The 12,476-nt window shown below is 54.6% G+C and overlaps 1 protein-coding gene across 5 annotated transcripts in view; it reads left to right on the top strand.

Annotated features, from left to right (window-relative positions):
• Window positions 1-12,476, top strand: part of SPTBN2 (spectrin beta, non-erythrocytic 2) — a 43,595-nt gene that overhangs the window by 19,363 nt on the left and 11,756 nt on the right. For all 5 annotated transcript variants that reach the window (XM_016921313.4, XM_016921315.4, XM_063783122.1 and 2 more), the window contains 10 exons: window positions 465-582; window positions 1,185-1,343; window positions 1,666-1,968; window positions 3,647-3,800; window positions 4,016-4,886; window positions 7,747-7,884; window positions 8,186-8,942; window positions 9,860-10,062; window positions 10,386-10,476; window positions 10,697-10,843. In XM_016921313.4, the coding sequence (XP_016776802.1) occupies window positions 465-582; window positions 1,185-1,343; window positions 1,666-1,968; window positions 3,647-3,800; window positions 4,016-4,886; window positions 7,747-7,884; window positions 8,186-8,942; window positions 9,860-10,062; window positions 10,386-10,476; window positions 10,697-10,843 (2,941 nt within the window). The remainder of the gene's footprint in view (window positions 1-464; window positions 583-1,184; window positions 1,344-1,665; window positions 1,969-3,646; window positions 3,801-4,015; window positions 4,887-7,746; window positions 7,885-8,185; window positions 8,943-9,859; window positions 10,063-10,385; window positions 10,477-10,696; window positions 10,844-12,476) is intronic.

Raw genomic sequence — 12,476 nt, 5'->3', positions numbered from 1 at the left:
TATTTCGGCTGGGCACCGTGGCTCATGCCTGTAATCCCAGCACTTTGGGAGAATGAGGCGGGTGGATCACTTGAGGTCAGGAGTTTGAGACCAGCCTGGCCAGCATGGTGAAACCCCATCTCTACTAAAAATACATAAATTAGCCAGGTGTGGTGGTGCATGCCTGTAATCCCAGCTACTCGGGAGGCTGAGGCAAGAGATTGGCTTGAACCCGGGAGGCAGAGGTTGCAGTGAACCCAGATCGCACCACTGCACTCCAGCCTGGGTGACAAAGCAAGACTCTGTCTCAAAATAAAATAAAATGATGTTCTTTTGGTTAGCCCATATTTTCTGGCTTCCACATAAAAAGTTTATATTGCTTTTGTAAGAAGAAAAGCAACACAGGACACCCATTTGGAAGAGTAAAGAGTCCTTGTGACCCTCGTGGGCTTTAATTCTGATCCCAACCCGGCCTCCTGCCTCAGGTTTACCGAGAAAGGAAACTTGGAAGTGCTGCTCTTCACCATCCAGAGCAAGCTTCGGGCCAACAACCAGAAGGTCTACACGCCTCGCGAGGGCCGGCTCATCTCGGACATCAACAAGGTCCGTGGCTGCCCACAGGCCACCCACCCTCAGGGCAGGCCCTGGCCCAGATGCCTTGCACACATCCCCAAACCCGGGGCCATGTCGACCTTCACCAAGTTCTACTATCTGCTGCCCCAACTTGAAACTCGAGCACTCTGCCCAGCTGCCCACACTGTGCCAGATGTGATTCTCCCATCCTCTCAGGCACACGGCTCCCTGTCCCTTTGTCTGACTCTCCATACGAGGTCACGTAAGGAAATTATGCCCCAAGTTCCTCAGCTTATTAAACCTGTCCCCAACTCACTATCCCTTCTTTTATTTTTTTCACAATATTGTAAGATTACTAAAAGTAAAAATAAGGTTCGCACACAGTCCTGCCAACACAAAGGAATCAGATGGTTTCCACTGTTCGTGCTCCCTCCAGTCCTTTTCCAGAAGCTTCTACATGGCTTCACAGACTCCCAGCGCTGCCCTGTTTCCTGTTTCCACGCCCAGGCGTCTCACCCACTGCATTCCACGGATCCACCAGACCGAGCTTCCATGGGACTTACCATGTGCCTCCAGCCCCACTGAGCCCTCCCCACCCTGTCCCTTCCACTAACCCTGTCCCCACCCCATAGGCTTGGGAGCGGCTGGAGAAGGCGGAGCACGAGCGTGAGCTGGCCCTGCGCACCGAGCTCATCCGCCAGGAGAAGCTGGAGCAGCTGGCCGCCCGCTTCGACCGCAAGGCCGCCATGCGGGAGACCTGGCTCAGCGAGAACCAGCGCCTCGTGTCCCAGGTAGGACTTGAGGCTCCTAGGATGCTTAGGCTGGTCAGAACTGGGAGAGAGACAGGGTGGATAAGAAGCCCCGTGGGGTGGAGAGACAATGAAACACAAAATCCGTCACCTGGGTAAAAAGGCCTAGAGGTCCGGGAGCCAGGGGCCAGAGGGTGGGACAGGAGAGAGGGTTGTTGAGACAGGATGGGGGTGGGATAGAGAGGGAACTTAGAGCCACTGCATGGAGCTGGGATCTTGCAGGCCAAGTGCCCTGCAGGACAGAGGAGCAGGCAGAGGCACTGTCCCTTGGTCTCCACACCTCCTCTCCCTGCCCCCGACACAGGACAACTTTGGGCTGGAGCTGGCAGCTGTCGAGGCAGCAGTACGGAAGCACGAAGCCATTGAGACGGACATCGTGGCCTACAGCGGCCGGGTGCAGGCGGTAGACGCCGTGGCTGCAGAGCTGGCCGCCGAGCGCTACCACGACATCAAGCGCATTGCCGCTCGGCAGCACAACGTGGCACGGCTCTGGGACTTCTTGCGGCAGATGGTGGCCGCCCGGCGGGAGCGGCTCCTCCTCAACCTGGAGCTGCAGAAGGTGTTCCAGGACCTGCTCTACCTCATGGACTGGATGGAAGAGATGAAGGTACCAGTGAGGCATGCTGGGTGGGGTAAGAGTGATCAAGAGTCGAGGGGGCCCCACAGTGGGTGCGTCCGCCCGTCTGCTCGGCCGATCTCTGTGGAGTGTGAACCAGCACAGGGCCCTGTCCCTAGTTGCAGGGAACAAAGTAAACAGGGCCCTGTCCACATGGGGTTCGTGTCCACATGGAGGAGGCTGATGACAAAACCCATGGACCTTTCCGTAAACAAAAGAGCAGGGGCCATAAAACCACTGATGAAACTGGAACAGGGTGGTGTGAGGGGCTGGTCAGACAAGGCCTCTGAGAAAATACCATTTAAGCCGAGACCAGAATAGTGCCAAGAGCCAGCACAGAGAGCTCTCAGGAGAGAACGTTCCGGGCAGAAGGAACAGCCGGCACAGGCCCTCGGCCTGGATCAGCATGGTGTGTTCAGAATCAGAAGGAAGGCCGGTGGGCTGTGAGCATGAGGAGTGGGGGCCGTGGACTGAGATTTGGGAGGGCACGGCCAGCCCACTAGGGCCTTACAGGCCTGGTCAGGGAGTTTGGATTTTATTCAAAGTAACATGGATCGTTTAAAGTGATTTGAAGGGGCCAGGCGCAGTGGCTCATGCCTGTAATCCCAGCTCTTTGGGAGGCCAAGGCAGGCAGATCACTTGAGGTCAGGAGTTCAAGACCAGCCTGGCCAACATGGTGAAACCCCGTGTCTATAAAAATACAGAAATTAACCAGGTGCGGTGGTAGCGCATGCCTGTAGTCCCAGCTACTCAGGAGGCTGAGACAGCAGAATCACTTGAACCCAGGAGGCGGAGGTTGCAGTGAGCCGAGATGGCACCACTGCACTCCAGCCTAGGTGATAGAGCAAGACTCAGTCAAAAAAAAAAAAAAAAAGCAGCTAGGCAAGGTGGCTCACGCCTATAATCCTAAGACTTTGGGAGGCCGAGGCGGGCGGATCACCTGAGGTCAGGAGTCCAAGACCAGCCTGGCCAACATGGTGAAACCCCATCTCTGCTAAAAATACAAAAATTAGCTGTGTGTGGTGGCACACGCCTGTAATCCCAGCTAGTCAGGAGGCTGAGGAAGGAGAATCGCTTGGACCTGGGAGGTGGAGGTTGCAGTGAACTGAGATTGTGCTACTGCACTCCAGCCTGCACTACAGGAGCGAGACTCCATCTCAAAATAAATAAATAAATAAAGTGATTAGAAGGTTTTGAGAGGGGGAGAGATTTGATTGTACCTTATGTTTGTAAAAAAGTCACTTTGGCTACTCTGAAGAAGGCCTGTGGGCAGGCAGCATGACAGCGAGACCGTTAGAGGTTGCTGCCATCTTCCAGGCGGGCAGCGGCTAGGAGGGTGGATTGGGGAGAGATGTGGAAGGAAGGCTGCTGGGTGCTGGGGCGGAGCGGTGGCGGCAGGAGGGTGTCGATGATTCTGAGGCTGAGAAGATTAGTCACAGCAAAGCTTCCAAGAGCAGGAGTTAGTTAGAACATTGTTCCACAGCAGGGGAGTTCAGGATAAGGAGGTCGGGGTGCCAGGGCAGAACTGGGGTATCTCAAGTATGTGTGAGCAAGCAGGTTTCTCACCTGGGTGCAACACCTGGGGCCGTGGAGAAGTTGGAAGAAAAACGCAGCCAGGTTAGCGCGTCTGTGCTCAGGCGGGCATGTGCACTCCATGTGTGCCTGGCAGGGCCGGCTGCAGTCTCAGGACCTGGGCAGGCACCTAGCAGGAGTGGAGGACCTGCTGCAGCTGCACGAGCTGGTGGAGGCAGACATCGCCGTGCAGGCCGAGAGGGTGCGGGCCGTCAGCGCCTCTGCCCTGCGCTTCTGCAACCCAGGGAAAGGTGAGAAGTCAGCGAAGGCACTGGAGAGGGAGGGGCTTGGAAGGAGCACATCAAGAGCCGAGGTGGAAGGGTTGGGAAACCTGGGGACGGGAAAGATGGTGGCCAAACGATGGTGACTGAGCTAAAGCCAGGGAGGGAAGTCCAAGAGAGTGTGGTGGCAGGGAGCAGCCGGAGGGCTGGGTTAAGGCTCTGACCCTCTCCTGTGACTTTCTCAGAGTATAGACCTTGCGACCCGCAGCTGGTGTCGGAGCGGGTGGCCAAGCTAGAGCAGAGCTATGAGGCGCTGTGCGAGTTGGCAGCGGCGCGGCGGGCCCGGCTGGAGGAATCACGGCGGCTCTGGCGTTTCCTCTGGGAGGTGGGCGAAGCTGAGGCCTGGGTGCGGGAGCAGCAGCACCTCCTGGCCTCAGCTGACACGGGCCGAGACCTGACCGGTGCCCTCCGCCTGCTCAACAAGCACACAGCCCTGCGGGGCGAGATGAGCGGCCGGCTGGGGCCCCTGAAGCTCACCCTGGAGCAGGGCCAGCAGTTGGTGGCCGAGGGTCACCCTGGGGCAAGCCAGGCCTCTGCCCGTGCAGCTGAGCTCCAAGCCCAGTGGGAGCGGCTAGAGGCCCTGGCCGAGGAGCGTGCCCAGCGGCTGGCCCAAGCCGCCAGCCTCTACCAGTTCCAGGCCGATGCAAACGACATGGAGGCCTGGTTGGTTGACGCACTGCGCCTGGTGTCCAGCCCCGAGCTGGGGCACGACGAGTTCTCCACGCAGGCTCTAGCTAGGCAGCATCGGGCCCTGGAGGAGGAGATCCGAAGCCACCGGCCAACCCTGGACGCCTTGAGGGAACAGGCAGCAGCCCTGCCCCCCGCACTGAGCCGCACGCCCGAGGTGCAGGGCCGGGTGCCCACCCTGGAGCGGCACTACGAGGAGCTGCAGGCCCGGGCAGGCGAGCGAGCGCGGGCCTTGGAGGCAGCCCTGGCGCTCTACACCATGCTCAGTGAGGCCGGGGCCTGTGGACTCTGGGTGGAGGAGAAGGAGCAGTGGCTCAACGGGCTGGCCCTGCCTGAACGCCTGGAGGACCTGGAGGTCGTGCAGCAGAGGTAGGCCCCTCAGGCTGCTAGTGGGACCAGCCTTGGGAGGTGGGGGTGGGGGGGCCAGGATGTGGGTGGTGAGTCCCTCCATAAACTTCCTGCCTCACCCCTTTGAGTCTTAATGGTTGTCCATTTCTAGTTTTAACAAAAAATGTTAACCATACTCACAAGTAGAGACATTTCACCACAAACCCCTCTACACCCGTCACCCAGATTCAGTCATTGCCAACATCTTGCTCTATTTGGTTCTCTGCCCTTTTAAAAAGCAAATCCCCAAGATTAGCACATCCCTCCTACCTTCTTCAGGGTGTGCCCTTTAAGAAATACAAGGAAGTGGCCGGGCACGGTGGCTCACACCTGTAATCCCAGCACTTTGGGAGGCCGAGGCGGGCGGATCACGAGGTCAGGAGATCGAGACCATCCTGGCTAACATGGTGAAACGCTGTCTCAACTAAAATACAAAAAATTAGCCGGGCACAGTGGGGGGCCCTGTAGTCCCAGCTACTCGGGAGGCTGAGGCAGGAGACTGGCATGAACCTGGGAGGCGGAGCTTGCAGTGAGCCGAGATCGCGCCACTGCACTCCAGCCTTGGCGACAGAGCGAGACTGTCTCAAAAAAAAAAAAAAAAAAAGAAAAGAAATACGAGGAAGCATTCTTACCTACAATATATTATTTTCAAATTGTCTGTGTGGACTTAAAATAGCTGAGGCTTTGAAGTTATAAACCTTTTAGACAGAGACACTAAAATAGTTTTATTTACAGAATAAATCTTCAAATCATTTATTCAATAATAAATCTTAAAATTTTTTTTATAGAACCACAATACCATTATCACATAGAACAAAACTAGGAATTTCTTTTTTTTTTGAGATGGAGTCTCGCTCTGTCACCCAGGCTGGAGTGCAGTGGTGTGATCTCGGCTCACTGCACGCTCCGCCTCCCGGGTTCCAGCGATTCTCCTGCCTCAGCCTCCCAAGTAGCTGGGACTACAGGCACCCACCACCACGCCCAGCTAATTTTTTGTATTTTTTTATTAGTAGAGACAGGGTTTCACCATGTTAGCGAGGATGGTCTCGATCTCCTGACCTCGTGATCCACCCGTCTTGGCCTCCCAAAGTACTGGGATTACAGGCATGAGCCACTGCGCCGGGTCAGGAATTTCTTGATATGATCTATGATCAATGTGTAATCAAATTTCCTGGTGTTTAAAAAAATGTAATTAGGTCAGGCCTGGTGGCTCACACCTGTAATCCCAGCACTTTGGGAGGCCAAGGCAGGAGTATCACTTGATTCCAAGAGTTCATAACCAGCCTGGGCAACATAGTGAGACTCCACCTCTACAAAATTTTTTTTTTTAATTAGCCGGGCATGGTGGCAGGCGCCTGTAGTCCCAGCTACTGGGGAGGCTGAGGCAGGAGGATTGCTTGAGCCCAGAGGTCGAGGCTGCAGTGAGCTGAGATCGTGCCACTGCACTCCAACCTGGGTGACAGAGTAAGACCCTGTCTCAAAAAAAAAAATAAATAAAAATAAAAATGTAATTAAAGATTTTTTTTAGTTTTCAAGGTATCCTAATGTAGAGGTTAACAAACTGCAACCCTTGGGCCAAATGCAGCCTGCTGCCTGTTTCTGTAAATAAAGTTTTTTTTTTTTTTTGAGACGGAGTCTTGCTCTGTCCCCCAGGCTGGAGTGCAGTGGCACGATCTTGGCTCACTGCAAGCTCCGCCTCCCGGGTTCACGCCATTCTCCTGCCTCAGCCTCCCAAGTAGCTGGGACTACAGGCACCCGCCACCACACCTGGCTAATTTTTTGTATTTTTAGTAGAGACGAGGTTTCACCGTGTTAGCCAGGATGGTCTCGATCTCCTGACCTCGTGATCCACCCATCTCGGCCTCCCAAAGTGCTGGGATTACAGGCGTGAGCCACCATGCCCGGTCTGTAAATAAAGTTTTATTGGAACAGAGCTACACTCGCCCTTTTGCGTATTGCCCGTGGCTGCTTTCAGGCTACAGCAGCAGGGCTGAATAGTTGCCGCAGCAGCTGCATGGCTCACAAAGCCTATAATATTTACCATCAAGCCCTTCACAGAAAACATTTGCAGACCCTGCCCTATTAGAACATAAAATGTCGGCCAGGCGAGGTGGCTCACGCCTGTAATCCCAGCACTTTGGGAGGCCAAGGCGGGTGGATCATGAGGTCAGGAGTTCAAGACCAGCCTGGCCAAGATAGTGAAACACCCGTCTCTACCAAAAATACAAAAATTAGCTAGGCTTGGTGGCGGGCACCTGTAATCCCAGCTATTCGGGAAGCGGAGGCAGAGAATTGCTTGAACCCGGGAGGCGGAGGTTGCAGTGAGTCGAGATTGCACCACTACACTCCAGCCTGGGTGACAGAGCGAGACTCCATCTCAAAAACAAAACATAAAATGTCCCTGGAAGAAGTTATCCTTCACATTTTCATCACTCAGACAAATATTTCTGGTTATTACTTCATTTTCTAACACGTATTAGTGGGATGAGACCCAGATAGGCAGCTAAGGGGGAAGTCCCAGGAGGCTGAGCAGCTCTGATAAAGGGTTGGCTCCATGCCAGGGTCTAGTTTGACTTGTGTGTCTGTTCCTGACCTTTACCTTTCACCATCTTTTGAGCATTTCTAGCGATGACAGTTATTCTGCTTGTTTTGGGGGAGTTGTGGGTTCCTTCCTTGATGCACAGGTACTATGAACCTCATAGGCTGAGAGGCAGAGAGACTCCTGCAGATAAGCCTCCTGGTGAAGGAGACACCCTCCTGGGTGTTTAAGAGAGGTGGACTTAGGTGGACTGGGCACATCGCTGCCTCCCACAGTTCACGCCTGGCTCTTCCACCCTCTCAGGTTCGAGACCCTGGAGCCTGAAATGAACACCCTTGCAGCACAAATCACCGCGGTGAATGACATTGCCGAGCAGTTACTGAAGGCCAACCCCCCAGGCAAGGACCGCATTGTCAACACCCAGGAGCAGCTCAACCACAGGTGGGTTTGGGAGGGCAGGACCGGGAAACTGACAGAAAAATGAAGCAATGGGGATGGCAGTGAGAGGCAAGTTTTGTAGGGCCTGGAAGGGTGGCTACAAAGGAGGAAGCAAACCAGTCTGGAATATGTTGGGGAAGGAAAAAGGATGAAAGAGATGAGAGAGGGGGTCAAGGTAGTCTGAAGTGGCTGCTGGCCAGAAAGGGAGGAGTGAAGGGGAGCTACCAAGAGAGAGAGAAGCAGGGAAGAAGCTTCCAAACAGGCCTGGCCAGGGCAAGAAGCTGAACCTTCTCCCTGCTCTCAGGTGGCAGCAGTTTCGGCGTCTGGCAGACGGCAAGAAGGCAGCTCTCACCTCAGCCCTGAGCATCCAGAACTACCACTTAGAGTGCACGGAGACCCAGGCCTGGATGAGAGAGAAGACCAAAGTCATCGAGTCCACCCAGGGCCTAGGCAACGATCTGGCTGGGGTGCTGGCCCTGCAGCGCAAGCTGGCCGGCACGGAGCGGGACCTGGAGGCCATCGCCGCCCGGGTGGGCGAACTGACTCGAGAGGCAAATGCCCTGGCTGCCGGCCATCCCGCTCAGGCAGCGGCCATCAACGCCCGGCTGAGAGAGGTGCAGACCGGCTGGGAGGACCTCAGGGCCACCATGCGGCGTCGAGAAGAGTCGCTGGGGGAGGCGCGGCGGCTGCAGGACTTCCTGCGCAGCTTGGATGACTTCCAGGCCTGGCTAGGCCGCACTCAGACTGCTGTGGCCTCTGAAGAAGGGCCGGCCACCCTGCCTGAGGCAGAGGCCCTCCTGGCCCAACATGCAGCCCTGCGGGGAGAGGTGGAGCGGGCCCAGAGCGAGTATAGCCGGCTGCGAGCCCTGGGCGAGGAGGTGACCCGGGACCAGGCTGACCCCCAGTGCCTCTTCCTACGACAGCGACTGGAGGCCCTGGGAACTGGCTGGGAGGAGCTGGGCCGAATGTGGGAGAGCCGGCAAGGTCGCCTGGCCCAGGCCCACGGCTTCCAGGGATTCCTGCGGGATGCTCGTCAGGCTGAGGGCGTGCTCAGCAGCCAGGTGAAAGTCCAGGGCAAAGTCCCAAGCAGGAGGAAGAGCAAAGTAGGGACCCGGGGAAATGTGAAGGAGCAGGATGGGCAGGAAGGACATGCTAGCAAAATGGGGCAGCGCAGTGGTTCACACCTGAAATTCCAGCACTTTGGGAGGCCAAAGTAGGAGGATCACTTGAGGCTGAGAATATCCAGACCAACCTGGGCAACATGGCAAGACCTTGTCTCTACAAAAAAATTTTTTTAAGAAAATAGAAGAATTTTTTAAAAAGAAAAATGGGAGCCAGACAGGATGGCTCACACTTGTACTCCCAGTATTGTGGGAGGCCGAGGCAGGAGCATAACTTGAGCTCAGGAGTTTGAGACCAGCCTGGGCAACATAGTGAGACCCCCATCTCTATGAAAAAAAAAAATTAGCTGGACATGGTGGTGCGTGCCTGTAGTTCTAGCTACTGGGGAGGCTGAGGCTGGTGGATCACTGGAGCCAGGAGTTTGAGGCTGCAGTGAGCTATGATATGCCACTGCACTCCAACCTGGGCCACAGAATGAAACCCTGTCTCAAAAAAAAGAAAAAGAAAAAAGAAAGAAAAATGAGAATGAAAAAGACGTGAATATAATTTACTAAAACTGACTTTAGAAGAAATAGAAAACCCAGTTTGTCATGTAACTGTTAAATGGAATCAGGAGCTAGAAGTGAGATAGAACAGGATTTGGGCTGGGGAATGGAAGGTCCTTTCCACCCAGCTTCCCTGTGACTTTCTGAGGCTCCCATGCTGGCTGGCAGCCTCCCTGTCTTCAGAGCTCTCTGGGCTACCCTCCCTGTCTGCTTGTTGGTCCCTGCCTCTCAGATTTGCCCCTGGGTGGGTCCCTCCTAGGGGGGTGAATTGTGCTGGGGAAAATGAGCTGAATGTCATCCCTCCCACACAGGAATATGTTCTGTCTCACACGGAGATGCCAGGGACACTCCAGGCTGCTGATGCTGCCATTAAAAAACTGGAGGACTTCATGAACACCATGGACGCCAATGGGGAACGGATCCGCGGGCTCCTGGAGGCTGGCCGCCAGCTGGTATCTGAAGGCAACATCCACGCCGACAAGATTCGGGAAAAGGCAGACTCCATCGAGAGGAGGTCTGATGAGGACAGTCCATGAATTAGGGTTCCCAGGGGGGAATCGGAGAAACAGGGTGACCTCAAAGATAAACGTGGCACAGGAAACCCACAGATGGGGCAGGAGCTGACAGAGAAGTAGAGGGGAAGAACTAAGTGGTTGGAGAGGGCTGGGAGATTCCACCCCCAACCAGGGCTAAAAGGAAGTCAGGATTCCTGGGTAGCCTCATTGTGCTCCCAGAAGGCGTTATTCCCCTAGAAGAAATGGAGGCCCCTAGGTTAGCCAAAGGGTCACAGTCCTTTCACAGCAAATTCCAGAGTTTCACAAGAGGGTGTCGTTCCAGGCACAAGAAGAATCAAGACGCAGCGCAGCAATTTCTGGGCCGTCTTCGGGACAACCGGGAGCAGCAGCATTTCCTGCAAGATTGTCACGAGGTGAGCCTCCCTGGGGCCCCGGGATATTCCCTAGCCATCCCTTTCTCACCTTGAGCCTAGAATAAGTCCAGCACAAGGTACCGGAGACTGTGAGCCCCTTCCTGGCTTCTTCCCAAGGCGCCCACTTCTCCTGGCTCACTGTGGCCCTGCTTTTATGCCCCCCTCTCCCCTCCCTTGGAAATGTCCCTTCTCCTTTGTTCCTGTTTTATGTTTGGTCCAGCTGAAGCTCTGGATCGACGAGAAGATGCTGACAGCCCAGGACGTGTCCTATGACGAGGCCCGCAACCTGCATACCAAGTGGCAGAAGCACCAGGCATTCATGGCCGAGCTGGCTGCCAACAAAGACTGGCTGGACAAGGTGGACAAGGTGAGCAGTGCTGTGGGGGCTGCCTCTGGGCAGAGTCCCCCATGGTACGGGGGAGGGCCTGGCTCCAGGACGTGGTTTTTGTCATGGTTAGAGATTGTGGGGTTCTGGTGCCACAGCTCCATGGTGGAAAGTTATGGCCTCTGGGAAACAAACGTCTTTGTTGGAGACAAAGAGTGGGACAGTGAGTCCAGAACCTTGATAAAGTACAAATTAGCAGGTAGCGAAACTGCAGCCTGGATTTAACGCCATAACTGTTCCTGAGTTCAAAGCAGGATGGCGCTCTTCAGCAGGCTCTGCAAACCTTGTCTGGAAAGGGCTTGGGCTGGATGGTCAATATCTGAGGCTTTGCAGTCCAAACAGTTTCTACTACAACTACTCATCTCTGTCGTTGTAGTGCAAAAGCAGCCTCAGAGAATAAGTGAATGAATGAACATGGCTGTTTCCCAATAAAACTTTATTTGTAAAAAACAGGCAGTGGGCCAGATTACCCCGTGGGCTATATGTAGTCTGCCAATCCTTATTTTCGAGTCTTGCCGTCCCTGGTTCTTGGTCTCCCACCCAGCTGTTCCTCAAGAGTCAAGGACAGATAAAGCTTTATATCTGCTCAGCAAGTATCCCTACAGAACATGGTACGTGCTCAACAGTCTGCGAGGCACTGCAAGGTCTACGAAAAGACACTTTCCTTTTCTCAAGAGCATGATGGTTGGGACAAAAGGAGACCAGTGTGCTTTCAAGTGTTTCCATTCGTTCAGCAAATATTTACTTGGTGCTACTATATCCAAAGCATTGTATTAGGCCCTGCGTGGGGTCCGAAAGGGATCCCATGGTAGGCTCCACCCTGAAGGAACAACACTGTAGCCAGGATATGAGGCATATATGCAGGTAGCTAAATCGAATCCAGAGCAGAATCTGATGAGTGCTGTGAGAGTGGCCCCGTTGAAGCCTGGGGAATAAGGAGAGAGGAGACATGGAAATTCTAGAAGCAGCAACATCCAGGGCAGTCCATGGAGGATGAGTAGAATTTGGACAAGTGGAGATATTGAGGAAAAGATGTTTCCAGGTAGAGAAAACCAAACAGAAAACCAGTGGTAGCAGTGCCTGTTTGGGAGCAAGGGGGTGAGTGAGTCGCAGCGCAGAATGTGTGCAGGGCCCCATGGAAGAAGAGGTGGGAGAGAAGCCCCGGAAAGTCCTGACCACCACATGCGTGTGCTTCCAAGTGTTGATTGTGCTCAGGGTTGTGAAGCTACCCAGGCAGTGCTAGCCTTTGATGCTCTCCATCCTGACAGCCACAGCCACCTGCAAAATGGCCTGAAGGCAGTGTCTGGGTTTGTGTTCCCCTAGAAGCAGACCCTGAAACAATGATTCTAGGGAGGTGTCCCCGGGAAGCATCAGTAGGGGGGTGGAGCCATGAGAAGGGACAGAAGTCATGCCAGTTACCCCCATGGGCATCAGGAGCCCAACCCTCATGGGGCATTCTGCGGGGGTGTAGATGGAACACAGAACACAGCACTCTCACAGCCACGGCACAAGGATGCTGTGTGTTTATCCATCAGCTCCCTGTCTGTCACTGGTTGAGGGCTGCTTCTGGGCTTGTTAACTCTGTGGCTCTTCCAATTTGCCTTCCACACAGTTC

This window comes from Pan troglodytes, chromosome 9 (genome assembly GCF_028858775.2).
Source record: "Pan troglodytes isolate AG18354 chromosome 9, NHGRI_mPanTro3-v2.0_pri, whole genome shotgun sequence".
Lineage (NCBI taxonomy): Eukaryota > Metazoa > Chordata > Mammalia > Primates > Hominidae > Pan > Pan troglodytes.
Note: the sequence above shows the minus strand (reverse complement) of the source record. Positions and strands in the feature narration are given on the sequence as shown.